This window comes from Micromys minutus, assembly GCF_963924665.1.
Source record: "Micromys minutus genome assembly, chromosome: 8".
Classification (NCBI taxonomy): Eukaryota; Metazoa; Chordata; class Mammalia; order Rodentia; family Muridae; genus Micromys; species Micromys minutus.
Genome location: NC_137977.1, coordinates 54,232,241 through 54,250,322, shown reverse-complemented (window position 1 = coordinate 54,250,322; position 18,082 = coordinate 54,232,241). Strand labels below are relative to the sequence as shown.

The following is an 18,082-nucleotide window of genomic DNA, read 5'->3' as shown; positions in this document are numbered from 1 at the left end:
CATGCTCAGAGGCTGACAGAACTCCCTGGGAGGCAGACACTTGGCTCACCAGCAGTGGACATGTGCTTTAAGAAATTTTGCTCTTCAAGTTGATGATGTCTACACTTCCCTCCTATCTGAACCCACGTGATGAAGAAGCCCAGGGACCAGGATCCAAGTGTCACCAACTGACATAGGTCTCAGTAGTGCTAACTGCCTGGTCCAGGCAGAGACAGAGAAGAGAATCCTAGTTGTCTCTTCTCCGACTTGCACAGGAAACACACAGAGTGGCTAGATTCTGCCTTGTGAAAAAGATAACCCAGTGAGCTAGACTGAGGAATTACACCTAACAAAGACCAAACTAAGATACATGAGAGAAAGGAACAGGGACAGTCAGGGAGGATCGTAGCAAAGGAAGCCAGTAGTCATTAGAAGAGAGCAAACTGGGATGAAAGTGGGATTTGGAAAACTGGAGAAACTTCATTTCACTCCTAATTAAGAGCTAACCAATTAATTTCCACCTTGGTCTACCCCAAGATGGAAATACAATCAAACAATGGTACTACAGATCCAGGCATAACACCACATAAATCATGTCATCCTCAAGTTCACCAACCAACACATTCAGTAACATCTTGTGGCCGTGCTCTCTGACACCAGACTGTAGAAAGAATGGAATCAATTCGACAGTTGTACCATTAGCGTTAACAAGCCTAAATGGTCCATAATTACCAAAGGCCATTAGAGAAGACCCTTACCTCTCTGCCCTAGAAGAACAGAATTGCAAAATCAATCCAACAACCATTTTCTCAGACAATACAAGCACTTCTATGGTGCTTTGTGGCCATAGGGGCAGGGACCAAATGGCACCAGGGAGCTGACTTGTACACCCTCAAGTTAGTGTGCAAAAGCATGCACACACACGCACGAACACACACACACACAAGCCAAGACTCGATAGAAATGTTCTCCTGTGAGTTGAATGCATAGATTTCAAAAGAGGTCTCTAGCTAATTCTTGAACTGTATTCACCAATAACAGTCTGAACACAGCAAACTAGCTCTTACCTGAATATCTACCCTCAGGAGCATCACAGCTGTCATGGGCTAGCTACACGGATTCTGGTTCTAGGCTGCAACAGAGAGTTTGCAGGTATGAACTAGTCCTTATTCTCAGTCTTGCAGGATCTGGTCCCTGCCCACCTCTGGAATCTTTTCCAATTATGCTCTCCTACCCCTGACCCACTCCATCCATCAGACTTCAGCCTAGCCATGTTCACTGCCAAGTTGCCCTTCCCAAGTGTTCAGCTGGGTCAGCTAACCCAACTGCAATTACTTCTCCTGCCTCACCTCTCCCCTGTAGAATGTGCTCTCTTGTAGGTCATTTATTCCCTTCACATATACCCTTAATGTAGTGTCTTAATGTAAAGACATTCCTTAGGGTCAACTGCCATTTTCGAGCCAATCAGTTGTCTACCTGTCATCTCATGGATTCATTTCCAGAGCCCAGCATATGCCCCACCACATGCTGGACTCTCATTTTAAATCCTTGTACTCAGGAGGTTCAAACAGAAAGGTCTTGAGTTCTAAGTCAGCCTGGACTACATATGGAAAATGTGCACTCTCTCTCTCTCTCTCTCTCTCTCTCTCTGTGTGTGTGTGTGTGTGTGTGTGTGTGTGTCTGTCTGTCTGTCTGTCTGTCTGTCTGTCTTTCTGTCTGTCTGTCTATCTGTGTCTCTGCCTTTCTCTGTGTCTCTGCCTCGTACAGAGTAAATATAATAAAAAAAAACCTTACTGTGTATAAGTTAAAAAATAAATATTACAGAATTTTAAATATGAAGATTTTTTTTAAAAGACATCTTTAGTGTCTTTCAAGCAACTCATTCTCACATTTGCTTAAATTTTGCTCAAAAAAATGACAAATGGAACATAATTATAATCACTTCCCATAGAGATTCTGGTACTAAATTTGAGGATACATTCATAACAACCCACCTGAAGGTCCAATCTAACTTCCACACTCATTTTAAAGCCTTCCTTCCTTCAGACACACACGCACGCACACACTCTAACATTGATATTTCAATTGGAAACTGAACTGTATTTGTAGCCCATCTTTAGCAGAGGCCTACATCACCTCATTTAAAAGGACTTTCCAGATGAGTCACAGCAGAATGTTTATCAGACTCCACTTAAATGTAAAAGATGACCCTCATCATCTCCTCCATACCAAATATTCTCATACTAACATGGCCAGTTGGAGCCACTCTCGGGGTGGGGGGGAAGGGGAACACTTTTACAAACTGAATAAATGAACAATAAAGCAAATGAATAGATGCAAATGTATCATTATTAATCATTCCATCAGTGCTCCATCAACAGATTCACATTCCCAAATTAAAAATAAAATGTCATTGTGCTATCCCAAACTTCTCAACAACAAAGACTTGACCCAATTCTACCAGAATCTTAAAGGTTAAAAAACAGAATATTTTGAATCCTACATGAGTGCATACCATTCAAAGGAAAGGTTGTTCTACATAGGACAAAAAAGATAAATAGTAATAAAAAGGTAAATTAACTTAGTGGCTAAAAGTAACTAACTGGCAGTCGGTGAGATGGCCCACTGGGTAAAGGTGCTCACAGCTGACCTTGAGTACAGAGTTGAGCTTGTTCTTGGGACACACATGATTCAAGGAGAGAACTGTATCACTCAAGTTGTCCTCTGGTCTTGCACACGTGGGATGTTGTGCGTGTACATACACATGTACACAATACATAGGTTAATTAATAAATAATTTAAAATACAAGAAGAGTTGCAGATCAGAGATGAGAAGAGCATTCAGTGGTTGGCACATCAGTTAGTGGATGAGGATGTTCAAGAGGGCAGTCACTCCAACAAGAACAAAATCCTAAAAACCAACAGTGTTTAGGCTGGCTATACCACTCACTGAGTATACAGGAGGACTTGAGTTCACATTTCCAGCATGGCTGCTCACAGTACTCTGCAGAGTAGACACACGAAGGTCTGTGGGGCTAGCCAGCCATCAGTCTACCTCCAAGTAAAGTGACACACACTAGCTCAAGAAAACAAGACAGAGAGTAGTTCCTTACTCTAACCTCCATGGACCACTCACACACATTTTGATATGCACGTGCAAACACACACACACACACACACACACACCAATCATCTTTGGTCTTTTCAAAATGAGAATAGGAGATTATGTCTGAAAATGTAAATTAGATTTCCAATCTCATTAGTACCTGATGACCAAAATCCACAGGTGTCCTAGTTTGCTTTCGATTGTTATGAGCAGTGTAACTGAAAGCAATGTGGGGAGGAAGGAGTTTATTTCTGCCTTATAGTGTATAGTCATAGTTCCATCATGAAGGAAAGATGGGGCAGGAACCCGGGGCAGGAACCCAAGGCAGGAACCCAAGGCACCAATGAAGCAAAGGCCATGAATAAATGATTCTTAAATGGCTTGTTCTCAATTGCTTGCTCAGCTTGTGTTTTTGGTTTTTTGTGGGTTTGGAGATTTGGAAGAAAAGTTTTCAAGACAATTCTGTGTATCCCTGGCTGTCCTGGAGCTCATTATGTAGACCAGGCTGGCCTCGAACTCAGAGATCCACCTACCTCTGCCTCAAGTGCTGGTATTGAGAGCGTACACCATCAATTACCATTTAGCTTTCAGTTTGCTTTTCTATACAACTCAGGACCATAGGCCCAAGCAGAGCACCACTCAAGTGAGCTAGGCCTTCACACATCAATCTTTAATCAAAAAATTGTACCAAAGGCTTGACTACAGACCAATCTTATGGAAACATTTTTTTCAATTGAGTTTCTCTCTTCCCAGAAGATCTTAACTTTGTTTACAGCTGACCAGATCCTAATCAGCACAATACAGAAAGGTTTGTCCTCCCTAACCTCAGTGAGCTGGATTTGATTCCTAGCATCCTCATGAAACTAGAAATAACCAACTCTCCAGAGTTGCCCTCTGACCTCCACCCTCACACCCAGAAACACATCACTAGTACACACAAAATTGAATAAATAAATTTTAGAAGAAAAGGTTTCACTAGGAGGGTAACATTATGAGATATAAAGCATTTCAGTGTAAACCCCTTATTGTCTTAAAAAGGGAAGAAAAGATCAAGACAATGTATAAGATCACAAGGGAACTTTTTGTTGTATCTAAACTATCCTTTGGAAGATGTTGGGGCTTGTTTTTGTTCTTTGTTCTGTGGCATACGCACTTCTCCGTAACTAATCTCAACCAACACTTGAGTCTGCGGCCATTTCTAACTGGATACACCTGCTACACTGAGTGCGGTCACAGAGGGACACTGTCATTTCTGACACTTTGGGAGAGGGTTGGTGGATAAGTACACATACTCATTTTTTCCTGTTTGAAATACAACTGTAATAGGTTCTTTCAAGAAAGAATACAGCTACCTCACAGGCTTGTTCACAAGCATCATGTGTGTGGGCTGAGGTAATACTATCGTTGGGACAGCATTTGAAATGTACTTGTGAATTACCACATGCCAACCACAACTGGTAGTTTTGGGGGGTTTTTTTGTTTGTTTGTTTGTTTGTTTTTTGTTTTGTTGTTTGTTTGTTTGTTTGTTTGTTTTGGGGGGGTTTTTTGTTTTTGTTTTTGCTAGCTCTGACCTTGGTGATGAGGATGGCACTGGCAATAAAGAAGATGAAGAACCCTTGCAATCTTAAAACCTTTTAAATGTGTAGCTTTTCTTTCTGAGCAGGTGTAACATCTCCTGAATTATGTCGGTGGGGCTCATGTTGCGTTTGTAATTTAAGAGATGGGCTGTAAAGCTCTATCATGTTAGAAATATGAATTGGCTTCTTAGCAACAAACATTGAAAAAAAAGGAGACAGATTTTTCAGAATTTACTTTGATGAATAATTTTCTCCAGAGGAGCTATCATTTGGGATCAAGAAAAAAAAAATCCTGTCTGAATATCATAGGAAGAATACAAAACTAATTTGCATTAAAATTTTTTGGAAAACAAAGTCTTCCAATTTCCACACACCAATGTTATCATAAGGAACTTGTGGTTTTGGAAGGCACTGGGTTATAATCTGTTACCACCCCTTAAGAAATTCAAATTTGGGGGGAAAAAACCATTTGGCATTGAAAGCATGAAAGTTGTCTTGTGTGCCTAGACAGAGTGACTACATGGCAGGGCGAGGAGGGGACAGTCTCCGGGAACGGCCTCTGTGAGGCCCACTACACTTGCTTTTCTGTGTCTACCTTCTTTTCTCTGTGCAGGGCTCACAGTCACCTTGATAAAACTTTAACCCCTAAGAGCACAGTATGCTGCCCCTCTTTGAGAATCAATATCTATGTGTTCCTGAAATCTTTTATTACAGTAGGTTTCACAGGTAATAAATAAGCTTTCAAAACCTAAAATGGAAAAGAAATGCATTTCCATTGATTTAAACTTCTGCAAGGTGTAGCGGCAACAGACAATAACCTCAGCACTGAGGAAGCCCAGGAAGGAAGATGATAAATTCAAGGCCAGCCTGGGTTATCTGGCAAAATCTTGTTGACAGAAAAACAAAAAATCAAATAAACAGGATTTTTTAACTTATAGGTGATCATGTCTTCTGAAAGATATATGTTGATTTTACATGGATGATCTTTGTCATCTTGTTGGGCTCCATGGTTTATTTGGGCACATCTTTCTCCTACAAAGCCTTTCATATCCTTACAACTGCCTAGGAGGATTATGAACCCAATGTGCCTTATAAAGGCTATCAGATAAGCCATCAGTCGGTATTAAAATAGATGGCTCAATGGTGAGCCTGGTACCTGTAAACATCTCCATTGCCAACATATTAAACCCCAAGAGGCAAAACTGGAGAAACTATGCTAAGATATCGAACTGGGATGGAAATACACCTTTTTACCCTTTATCCACCCTACCTTTATCAAATTTTACTCAACTTAAGTGACAATAGAAGCCCTTACAAAGGATGCCAATTGGTATGTTTTTCATGCCTTGCTCTTCAGCATTTTACAGAATATGAAAACTGGATCGTCCAGAGCTATCATTTCAACATTCTCCAAAGATGCTCCATCCTCTCCTAATTTTAAACTCCTTTAAAGACTTTGTAGTGACACCCTGGTGTGGGAAATTTGAGATTAAAAAACCTTCCATTTGGAAGTCTTGCAATTCAGCTAAGTACCCAAAAAGGGAATGTTTAAATTAATGGAAGATTAAAGCAAGGAAGAACATTCTAGAAGGTATTCCATAATGGGGCTCTGTCACCACCTTCTCTACTTTATTGAGAAAATAGTCTGTTCCCATGGGGCTGAAAGTTTATATTTCAACCATCAGACTAGTTTAACTATTCAAAGTTAAAAATGCCAAGGAAAAAACCCTAGTAATGGAAATGCTGACATGCAATGCCCTAAGCACAGGCAGGTGCCCTGCCACCAGGGTCATAATTCAATCAAGCTGTACTATGACATCATCTGCTACAGAAAAAAGCCAAATGGTTTATGAACAGCACCAGAACCCCCAAGATTAAATTACAGTCCTGATATTTAATCATAGGCCCTACTATGTTATTTTTAATAACACAATACATTTTAACAGTTATTCGTCAACTGCCTCAGCCAAATTAGACCTTGTGATGACAAGCTAGCCTGATTATAATGTCCACCCAGCACCATCTAGATTTTAATTTCAGAAATGCTGGACTATTTGGGTTTTTTTTCCCATTGCAAATATATAGTTGATAACACCTGAGAAGAATAGTATAATGAATAGTAGCAAAGGCATTATGTCTAGAACCTTGGGGCTTATGGATTCAGGCCCTGTGTTAGCTATAGCCTACTGTATGATTTGGGGAAGAGCTATTTAACCCTCTCCCAAGATCTTGATGCTTTATCATAAAATAGAGAGCATCTCTAAATACTCCTATAAGTCAAATTTTCCATAAATTATCTACTTGCAAAAAAAAAGAAAAGAAAAGAAAAAGGAGAGTGTGGTTTTTTTTTTTTTTTTTTTAGAGTTCCCTGAGGGTCAGAGGATAAAGCTTTTAGAGTGAAAACTGCTTCCATTTCACAACTCACCTAGGATAACTGATCAAAGGGATATCCTACCACATAAACATGTAGAAGCCCAAGGCTCCAGAGGCAACAGCAACATCAGCAAATGAAACAGGTTCTTCACCCAGTAATGCTGCCACACACATGTGAAGGGTTGTTTGCAAAACAAATCAATACAGGCACATCCAACAATGGACTGAAGCTAATAAACTACATATAGTAATTACTACCAATGGCAGTCTAGAAAGTCATTCATTACATGTTAATTGTCACACGGAAGTACAAAAGCAGTCGTCTGCACAACTGAGTGGCTGTACCTTTAAATAAAAAAAAAATGTTCTCACGGGCCTAAAAATCCATCCATGGGAACTGGTTTTAAACACAGCTGGGTATTTGATAGGCTGATTAACTGGGCCCTTATTTGTTTTTGAAATGAAAGTAAATATGACAACATCTTCAGTCATTTTGCCGTGTCTGGTGGCGTAATACAAAGAAATGTGTGTATCTGTGCACTTTCATACTTTACTCCCAGCAAAGTGCTAGCCCAAAGACTAGAGGCACTTGTCTTATGTCTCTCTTAAGCACAGTTATGACCAAAAGCATCCACCCAGACACCTAGAGAACACCGAATCTAAATGGGTCACGCATTGGGAAGAGGATAACTCCCGTGTGAGCTTAGAATTTGGTGGCCAATTTTGAAATTTTTAATCAGTGTAATTAAGAAACCTGTAGCAAAAAATAACCTTTCAAAATAGTGGATAATCTGCTTTCCCTTTTCTCATACTTAGCATGATCTAATTAACTTTGAAGAACACCTGGTCATAAAAAATAGCACATAAGATACAAAACTAAGCAAAAGGGGGTGCTTCTTCTCCTACGTTGCCCTCATTTAGACGTTATGTCTCTCTAAGAATATGATTTGATCAGCATACATATAGATTATATAAAGGCTTGGCCAAGAACATTTTGGTTCAAGAATTGTAAACTGAAGAACATTTCAAAACATGCTGTGTTCCTAATGGGGCAACTTGAGATCTGTTATCTTGGATTATGGGAAGAGAGCTTAACAGCATTCTAACACTCAAGCTGAGGGGTCACAGGCCTGTGGCCACCAGGACCCAACTCCATGCCCTGAACAAATCTGCGAACTCCCAATGTAAAATAGAGTTTACCGTTAGAAGTAAATGTTTGATCTGTAAAGCTTACAGAATCACTTTGTTTATCATACAGGGGAAAGCGAAGAGGAATAATTTTAAGCTCAAAACAAAAACAAAACTGCTTATATGACAGTCTTTACAGCTCCATGATTCTAACCATTTAAGACAGATTCAAGCAATTAACAGCATAAACTTTCATTACATAGTTCTATTATATATGTTTCTGTGACTTCACTGTTCATCTGTTACTTAAGTGACTTCCTCATTACAATGGGAGGGGAAGGACAATTTGCTGATGCTGTCAGAAATGCTAAGCATTTCATCTCAATAGTTCTTGGATCTCCATACTTGTTTAATGCATTTTATTTACTTAAGTCGGTGTCGAAGAGAGCACCCTTTCTCCCTTCTGAATTTAGAAGACTAGCACTTTAAGCACACGTTTGATAACAGACATCTCGAAGCCACCAAACTGTTCATTTGAGAGATGCAGGCTGGTTAGGATTATAGAGCTTGAATTCTATTCAAAGGCCTAGCAATGAACTGCATGCTTTTTTATATATATTTAAATGTAAGAGTGCTTTATTTGTTCAAGTGTTAATAGGTCACACTGGGTTGCTGCAATTTCAGATCTGATTATTGACACAAAAATAATTGAAAATGTCTTCACTGGGACCCAAATAGCAATACACAGATTTCCTATGGGGGGAAGAAAAGGGCACAACTTTTAAAATACCCACTCTATTTTTTCTGTAAAAGTAATGTGATAATATGAGAACAATATACCAGCTCACATGGAAATCCATCATAATTTAAAAAGGTAACTTAATCTGGATACTGAGGCAGAAAAAATAGTGGATATGATTTGTAACATTACCTTAAATATGTTTTTTAAAAATGCTTTCTACTCTAAAGATCATAAATAGTATTTCATACCAGGCATCAGTATTATATTTCATAGCTATATAATCTTGAAAAATATGAGCTGCCTGGCTCTTGAGGCCTTTGTGTGGGCTTGTATGTGTGCCTATGTGAATGTGTGTATATATGTGTGTGAAGGGCTATAAAGATTTGTGTCTAGGGATGCCTGAGTTTAAACCTGATTTCATTACTTCTTGCCTTGTGAATACAGGGCTTACCACCACTGTGCCTAACTTTCCTCTTCTATGAATTGGGCATGGTAATGTTTGCATTCACATGTGTTCTTGAAAGGATCAAAGCTAGACTACAAGCACACAGAGCACAGGAAACCACACTCTGACTCCAGCTCACATGCACTCTGGCCAGCACTCCAAAAGGAGCACGGGGGGGGGGGGGGGGGGGGGGCAGAGAACCAGGCAAGAGAGAATAACCAAAAAGCTAAAACAAAATCCCAAAGCCAAGGGCTCAGAAGGCACTCAAGCACAGGACAGCACTTACTTCCAGGGCACACAGCACATCAATCCCTAAGTCCCATTATGACTGAGAAAGGACAGAAAAACAGTGGGAATTCCAATGTTATTTCCAATAAAAGGTCTGCCAGACCACAGACGCAAATCAAAGCTGATTTCCAGTACTAACCAAGGACAGCTATGAACTGGAGGTTCTAGGTGTTTCTCTGGAGCTGGCCCCCAAAACATGGAATCTAAAACAACCTGTCTGATGCTAATGTACTTTTCCAAATCTATTAAGCAGCTCTCTGTTGATGTAAAAAACTTTTATAACCACCAGGAAGGAAGCAAAGTCGGGAGCATCTCCTCCACAACACCTTCACGAAAAACCAATTTCCTCTACACACCATCGGAACTCACACTGACACAGGGAGAAATGAACGCAGGCTGTGAGCTACTTCAGTTTTTTCCCCCTCTATCCTATAAAATTGCCCATCGAGGTAGATTTTTTTTCCCCTTCCATGACTTCACTCAGCTGACATCATTTGGATGTCCTGGGGACACAGGTGAGCTAGCCTATATGAAAGGCGGGAACTGTTTCCCCTTTTCCAAAACTGGCTCAGCAGAAAGATGTGATGTGGGTTGACACTACTCTTAATGGTTTTAACTCGGCTGTATTTGGCAGCATTTACCAACTGCTGAACACCTAAGGCATAAGCAACTACAGAGGAAGAGCCCCCCATGTTTGAACTAAAGGAGCAAGCTGTAGCAGCCTTCACACACTTCCTGTTCACAAGTGCTCAGATGCCAACAGAGCTAACTTAACAAGATGTTCAGGATATTATTGTTTTAGTAGGTCAACTTTAAAATGATTTTTTTTAAATGATGCCAAACTCTAGTGTGTTTATCTTTTGTTCCCAAAAGCTTAAAACATAGCCAAATAAACTACACATTTGTTATGTCAGGAAAATAAAACCTCTGCTCATCCTAACACAGAGATACTTTCTTTTGGTAACTCAGCCATTTTTTTTTTTTTTAATGAGAACAATTTTCCAAGCAAGCAGGCACGTTCATATTAAGATCAATGATATAACAGATATCAGATTGCTGTACACACAGAACCATACAGGTTAGAGCTCTCCTTAAAAACAATCCCAGAGCCACCAGTTAAGGTCCCAGGAGCTCTGCTCTACCCTGGCTGAACAGTTTTACAGCATTCTGTGGGACACCTGCAAACATCAAACAAAAACTGCTGCTCCTTTCCTGGGTTGACAAAAGCCTTTCAAGTGAAAAATGCTCCCTGGGAATGTCAGGCTGGGGCTCAGGTTACATTCCATTCACCCTAGCAGCCTCGCCATTTCTTCTGGAGGTAGGAAAAGCTGTGTTTGTGGAGTGAAAGATTAAAGCGAATCTGGCCCACTCTCTTTCCTTTCCGTTCTCGAACCGAATATCACATATTAATGGGATCAACAGCTATTGGGGACTTGCAGCATGAAATATGACCAGACCTCACTTAGAGAAGAAGGGGGGAAAAGAAAAAAAGCACTGATTTTTTTTTTTCCCAAATTGGAGTCATTTACTTCTGGTCTTGATTTTTTTCCTGAATCTAAGTTCCGAAGTCATATCTGAGTCCATTCAGGAAGGTGAATATAAAACTTGAAGTAACTTTAGAAATAATTCCTCTATCCAAAGTTTCCTAATTCGTGCTTCCAATTAAAGGGCAAGGTGCAGTTTTCAGAATTTTTTTAAGTTATGCTTTAAAAGATCGATGTCTCTTATTTTGTAGCATTATAATCCTTGTCCCAATAAGATTCTAACAGTCTGCAACCCCTGTGCTCTGGCCACCATGCCCTGCACCGAATGAAGGCACTGCCATCAGGCAGGCAGGATAAAAGAGCCCCACACTTTCTAACCTTCCAAGGTAAACATCTGGTCCTGAAAAACCGCACTACTGGTACCAGGTAGTTTTAAAGTTCAACACCTTGAACTCTGCATATTCAATAGAAATAGCCTAACATTAGGTCATCATGGATGAGGTCTTTTTGGTTCATAAACACAACCCACACACAAACACACAGACACCCAACACAACACACATAAAGGCACACACAGGCACACATCATTGTCTGAACAGCTGTAAGTTTTGATACACGACTATTTGCCAAGTGAATTAGTACCCAGTCAAATTTTCCATCCTATACTTAACTGTCTACCAACACTCCACTGTTTCAACAAGGACTTTTCAGGGAGCAAGAACACAGAACATGAGCTGAATAAAACAACTGTCTTTTCAAAATTCAACATATTTCAGACTTAGAATTCATCTTAAGAAATGAAATCACAGCCAAAGTAATACATTAAGTTATTCGAAATGTGTCCATCATTATAACAAGTGCAAACAGTGTTTTATGCTAACCCTGAAAGGGGTAGAACTCTGGGCCTGCCTGACATCCACTTTAGTCAGATTTCAACTCTACACACATTTCTTAGGTAAACCATGAAGGAAATTGCTGCCAGACATGAGGTTAATATTTTGATGATGTCTACAGGAAGCACTACCTTGACTACTTTAGTTCAAGCATTCGCATTAATGTTTTCTGTCCTGAAAGCTATATAAAGAATACTATTCAGAAATTTGTAATCTGGAAAGCTAATACCAAATTTTTAAAAAAGGAACCAGTAACAGGGCTCAAACAGTAAAGCAAACATTTTGTCATTAGTACTTTTAATCAAAGAAGACCCTAAAAATGCTAAGGTAAAATTCAAGGAGACACCGTGTATTTTGTGAATCAGAAAAATTTCTCTTGTGAAGAGAGAAAAATCCCCTAAACTTATGGAAGCCAGTATCTCACTTGGAAACCACAAAGTTTAAAAAGACATTATTTGTATAAATATATACAAAGTACACAATTCACCTAGCTAAACAGATTTCTTGGTTATTGCGCCAGATGAAAATACATACATACATATATATATATCATATATATATAAATGATAACCATAGCAAACAAACACACTAACATTTTACAGCTATAAGATGTCAACATTTACCAGCGTGACTCAAGAGTAGGTCCCACCTCGTGGACTGTTATATACCATGGCCAGAACTCGAAAATCCTGCAGCTGCTTAAGAGGCGTCAATGAATTTAAAGCCTGGACCTCAAGGACAGCAGGCAACAATATATTGACTCCTTATTTAAAACTGGCTGGCTTCAAACACACATACACACACACACACACATCTTACAGAAATGTCACATTTTCAGTTCCCACTTTTAATAGGAGACACTCAAAGAGCCTTATACTAAAATTCCTCCTCAGATGCCAGATAATCACTGTGCACACAGAATCCTTTGTGAATATCGCTGCCCTTTTGTAGAAGCATCGCCCAGAGAAGTCTCACGTATAAAATGCTAAGTCTCTTCAAATCTGCAACATTAAATTCACTGCACAAGTCAATAATAAAGGAGAGAAAACAAACAGCTCAAGCATCCACAAGACAGTTCAAAGATAAATGAATTCCTACTTTAGCCTCTCAGACTAGCATGAGGCTATTTACAGACTTGTCTGAAAAATTAAGTGCTGCTTTCTTTAAAACAGTTAATTGTACACAGAACCTAATAGCTGGCATTATTTCTCCTTTTATGAAAGTTAGATTGTTTCCCCTGTATTTTAAAATAGGGAACATGGATTTGTCCACATGTTATTAACATCAGTCTTAGGCTCACTTGTTTAATTACAACCACATTTTTTAAAAATCACATTTAAATTGTGACGGAATTCTGATACGGTCTTCCTGATTTGCAAATAGGTCTCAGTTGAATTTCGAAAGGCAACATTCTGTGCAAGCTTGCCGCTGGTGGGGAGTGAAATAACCACATCATCATAGGTTAAAACTCAATGACTTCTTTCAGAACACTCCAAACAGAGCCAAAAATACACAAAGAGCAAACAAACAACCGAGAACATTGAACTTCACACCAAGAAAAGAATCCACGTACTTGAGCCAGTAAAATGTCCACTCGCCAAAGAAGTTGGTCCATTTTTCCCACTGCTTACAGGAGGCGAAAACATCTAAAGGAAACAAAGAAATGGCAGAGTTGAAAGGAAGACATTCGAGGCTTCAGAGTTCACCACAGATCTCTCACACTCTTGATAAATAACTTGGAGTTGATGCTAAGACTCTATTTAGGAAAAATGTATAGCTATCACCTTCCAACTTAAAACTAAACCAGGCACCCGGTTCCAGCCTCCTCCCCCCTCCATTACCACTCTTAGCTTTCTCCTCGGGTGACTGAGATTGCTAGTCAGTCCTACTACATCCTGAACACAGTCCTCCTGGCACTATCAAGACATAGATGGGGGGACAGCAGCCTTTCTGGAAAACACTACTTTGACAAAGGAGCAGAAAAAGTTGTTTGTTTTATATTGAAAACCTTGGCCATAACATAAATGTGGCAATGTCCCTTTCCAGCCGTTACAGGACTTGTCTGCCATACGTGAACCCAAATCAAAATCAAAATGCCACCTGCGATAATTTCTCACTTCAGCTCAAACATGAGTGCAACGTAGGCAAGTCTCTCAGTCAACGTGTCTCTCTCTCTCTCTTTCTCTCTCTCTCTCTCTCTCTCTCTCTCTCTCTCTCTCTCTCTCTCTCTCTCTCTCTCTCTCTCTCTCTCTCTCTCTCTCTCTCTCTCTCTCTCTCTCCAGCATCTATTTCCACCCTAACTGGCTTCCCTCTTCTCCCCCAGTCTAATGCGTTCCGCACACCTTCCCTGAGTCAGAGCCTGCAAAAAGCAAAAGAGCGAATGGAGAAAGTGCAGCAGGCAGAAAAGGGGCTGCAAAGCCGCCTATGAACCACTGCTTCCTGCCAAAACTTTCGGAGAACCACTGTTCCACAGGGTCTGCAGAGGTGGTGGCAGCCAGCAGCGGCAGCCTGTGGACCAGAGCAGCGTGGGGGAGCCCCACTCAGAAGGTGGTGTGGATTTTATCTGTGTGTTTGGGGGATCCCTTTTTTTTTTTCTTTTTGCTTTACAAAATGCATCTTACACCAAACTCATCTGACATAAAATCTGTATCCTTGTTCTTGGCATGTCTGGACCTCGTGGGAAGCAGAGGGGAGGGAGAAGAACCGAGAGAGTACAGTAGTAAAAACTCCACAAGTGTGTGAGTTCCTCTTTGTGCTGATTTCAAGACTGTAATTTACTAAAACAGTCCAAGACACCCTGAAGAATGCATGCTCAATTTATGCACAGGATTTCCCAGAATCCCAGAAGAGGCAACCAGGCGGAAGTCAGGAGGACCCACACAGAACCATCCGCCTCAACTTCACAGCACCTAGGTCTTCTACTGCCTAGCTTCCATTTTTAAAGTAAATATTAACTATGTAAATGAGAAGTGGAGCCGTACACAAAGTTAGTAGTGCACTCTGTGTGGACAAGTTTTTGGTGGACTTTATAATTTTAGGTGGTATCTGGTTTTCCTTCCTGCTGGAGTGGGGTTCCATTATTTAGAGAAATTGGTAGATAAAGAAATCAAGGCAAGTAATTAGACTCCTAAAAAAAAAAAAGCTTGAGTCTTCCACATCCCAAAATTAATTGTTAAAAAAAACAAAAAAACTTGTCAAAAAGACCCTCACATTTTCAAGGATTCAGCCAATTAAAAATTATCCCAGTCTTTCCCATTTCTCTGGGTTCCTAGCTGAAGTGTTGGGGGAGGGCTTTTTTTCTTTTTCTTTCTTTCTTTTTTTTTTTTCCACAGCTGTTGTTAGTTTCCACCGGTCTTTCTTACCGCACTGAAATCCAGTAAATCACTCAGCTCTTTGTCCGTCCCTAAGGCAGCCATTCGCTGTTGGTGATGCATTTTAGCAAAATCACACAAACCTAGAAACATGGAAATAACCGCAATCAGAAAATCCAGTCCCGATCCTTGGAGAAAACACAATCGGATTTCTGGAGACTGGGGGGGTCGGTGGGGTGGGGGATATGAGGGTGGATGGGATTAAGGTAGAAAAGGAGGAAGGAATGGGGGAGTTGTTGTTGGGTTTTGTTTTGATTTTTTTTTTTTTAATGGAATAGGCAGCAATCTCAAAAAAAAAAAAAAAAAGAGTGAAAAATAGCGATATTGTATTTCCAAAGAGACGATCAAACTAGTAACATACACTATAAAACCAAATCCAGGAAAAGGAGGGGGGGGAGGTAGCCGCTCTTCAGCGCATCAATTTATGCAACAGGAGGTAGAGCGAGAAATGAATGGATCACAGAGAAAAGAGAAACTACTGCACGAACCGGTCTCAACTTTCCCCCCACCCTCCACCCCACCCCCTCACACGCACACACTCACGCGCACACACTCACAGCACTGCCCCCCCTCCACCCCCCCGCCCTGCAAAGTAGCTCGAAAGAAATTAAAGACCAGCGTCTCTGGAGTGCTAGCCGGTCCACAGGGGGGTGGGGTTGCCGGGGAGGGAGAGCCCAGAAGAGCCTCAGGGTCCTCCAATTGTCCCGCACCCCTAATTTGTGAAAGAAAGGGTTGTTTAAAAAAAAAAAAAAAATGAAGTCAGGCCCATTGGCAAAGTGCGCTGTGCCCGGGAGCCCGCCGGGCCCGCAGGGGGCGGAGGTCGGGGGAGGGGACGCCGTCGCTCCCAAGCTCCCGAACCCCGGCGGGGACAGCGGGGACCACGGGGGCCCCCGAGCCCGTGCGCGGCCGCCCAGCCCGGCCCGGCCCGGCCCGGCCCCGCCGCGCATCCGCCCAGCCGTCCCCGCCGCGCCGCTACCTACCGCCCGCGCGCGACGAGGGGCTCCCGGTGCAGCGCCGGCGCCCAGGCGGCGGTCATGTCTATCCCCCTGCCTCCGCCACCACCACCTCCGCCAACGGCCGGCGCCCGCGCCCGCTCCGGCTTCCCTGCCGCCGCCGCCGATCCGCAGACACACAGCCAAGATCCCTGACTCTTAACACCAACTCTCTTCTCCCGGGAGGGGAGGGGACGAGGGAAAGGGGGGAGGGGGAACACGGCGAGGCGCACAGAATTGCAAGTTCAGCAAAGAAATGGGTGGGGGGGCTCCGGCGCGGAGACGCGGCGCTCCGGGCCCGGGCTGCCTGGGAAACACCCCCACCCCAGAAAAAAAAAAATCCCAACACCTCCCCCACCTCGAGGAAAGAAAAAAAAAACCCACCAAGGAAAATTCACCCAGCTCCTCATTTTTCCCCTCAGATCGCCAGTTACAATCTGAAGCCTGAACAGTTCAGGGTTTGCCGGGTTCGTCCATCGGAGGCACTTTGAAATTGACTCGAGTTTACATCCCCTCTTACTTCTGTCTGTCTCTCTGTCTGTCTCTCTGTCTCTGCCTCTCTCTCTCTCTCTCTCTCTCTCTCTCTCTCTCTCTCTCTCTCTCTCTCTCTCTCTCTCTCTCTCTCTCTCTCTCACACACACACACACACACACACACACACACACACACTCCGCAAAGCAAGTTTTGCTTTGCTGCAAACACACGTGATGCATAAAGACTTTGCCAAGACGAATAATATTTTTCTTTCCCTTACAGAAACCCATCCACATTTTTACTAGGGGGATATTTTGTCTGGATAGTTTTGCGTTTGGGGCCGAAATCTGAATCACAGACTTTCTTCTTTTCGCCTTTTTAACTTACAGAGCCGAATAGCTGCAAACTTTGTTTTAAATAAATAAATAAATAAATAAATAAATAAATAAATAAATAAATAAATAAAACCAAGGTAATTTTAGGAAATGAATCTGGTTTTGCTTTTACACTTGAGTTCCTAACTCCAAGTCCGCGCTCGGCAGCAACTCTAACTTTCAGCTCAACATTTACCACTACAGGCCCTACACGCTCTTAAAACACACTTTTCCCACATCACCTTTTAGGATAAAAATTAAGCTTTAAAATTATCTTTTCGTAATAACATGCGTGCTTTACCCAGTATATGCAACGCTCATTATTTTTATGTTAAAGAACACATTTGCCCAACCCTGGTATTGCTAAATGTGCGAGTACGTACCAAAATGCATGCACACACGTTTCCCCATTGGCAATTATTTAATAGGTTGTTTCTTTTGTTTAAATAGAACATTGGGATCAACATTCTAAAAATTCAGTTCAATTACAAACATTTTATTCTGACAGCAAATTGTAACGTTACCTTCAATGGCCACAAATATGCTCACAATATTCCAAGGAAAGAGACTTTAAAAAGAGAGACAAAAATCTTCTGCAAGTACTTAGTATCTCACATGTGTATTCCCCCAAAAGAGTATTTTAAATAGTAGTCAGTCCTGTTCCAGGGTTAGCCACAGATTACACGATTATGCACCTGGCTCTGGTTTGTGCGTTTTCCATCATAAAACCGTAACAAAATTCCCTCCCCCAAAAAAGTAGTCATTAAAAAAAAATCCGACAACTTTTTCTTATTGTTTATAAAAAATAATCAACACAGGATAGTTATAATTGTTCTTCGGTTCTTGGTTTTTTTTT

At 41.3% G+C, this 18,082-nt stretch overlaps 1 protein-coding gene across 1 annotated transcript in view; it reads right to left on the bottom strand.

Moving 5' to 3' along the window:
• TCF4 (transcription factor 4) overlaps positions 1-17,768 on the bottom strand; it is a 337,487-nt gene extending 319,719 nt beyond the window's left edge. Inside the window, exons 1-3 of the mRNA XM_080920183.1 lie at positions 17,751-17,768; positions 15,378-15,469; positions 13,589-13,661 (exon numbers count right to left, since the gene is read on the bottom strand). Of these exons, the coding sequence (XP_080776309.1) occupies positions 13,589-13,661; positions 15,378-15,449 (145 nt within the window). The 5' untranslated portion in view covers positions 15,450-15,469; positions 17,751-17,768. The remainder of the gene's footprint in view (positions 1-13,588; positions 13,662-15,377; positions 15,470-17,750) is intronic.
• Positions 17,769-18,082: the final 314 nt, after the last annotated feature.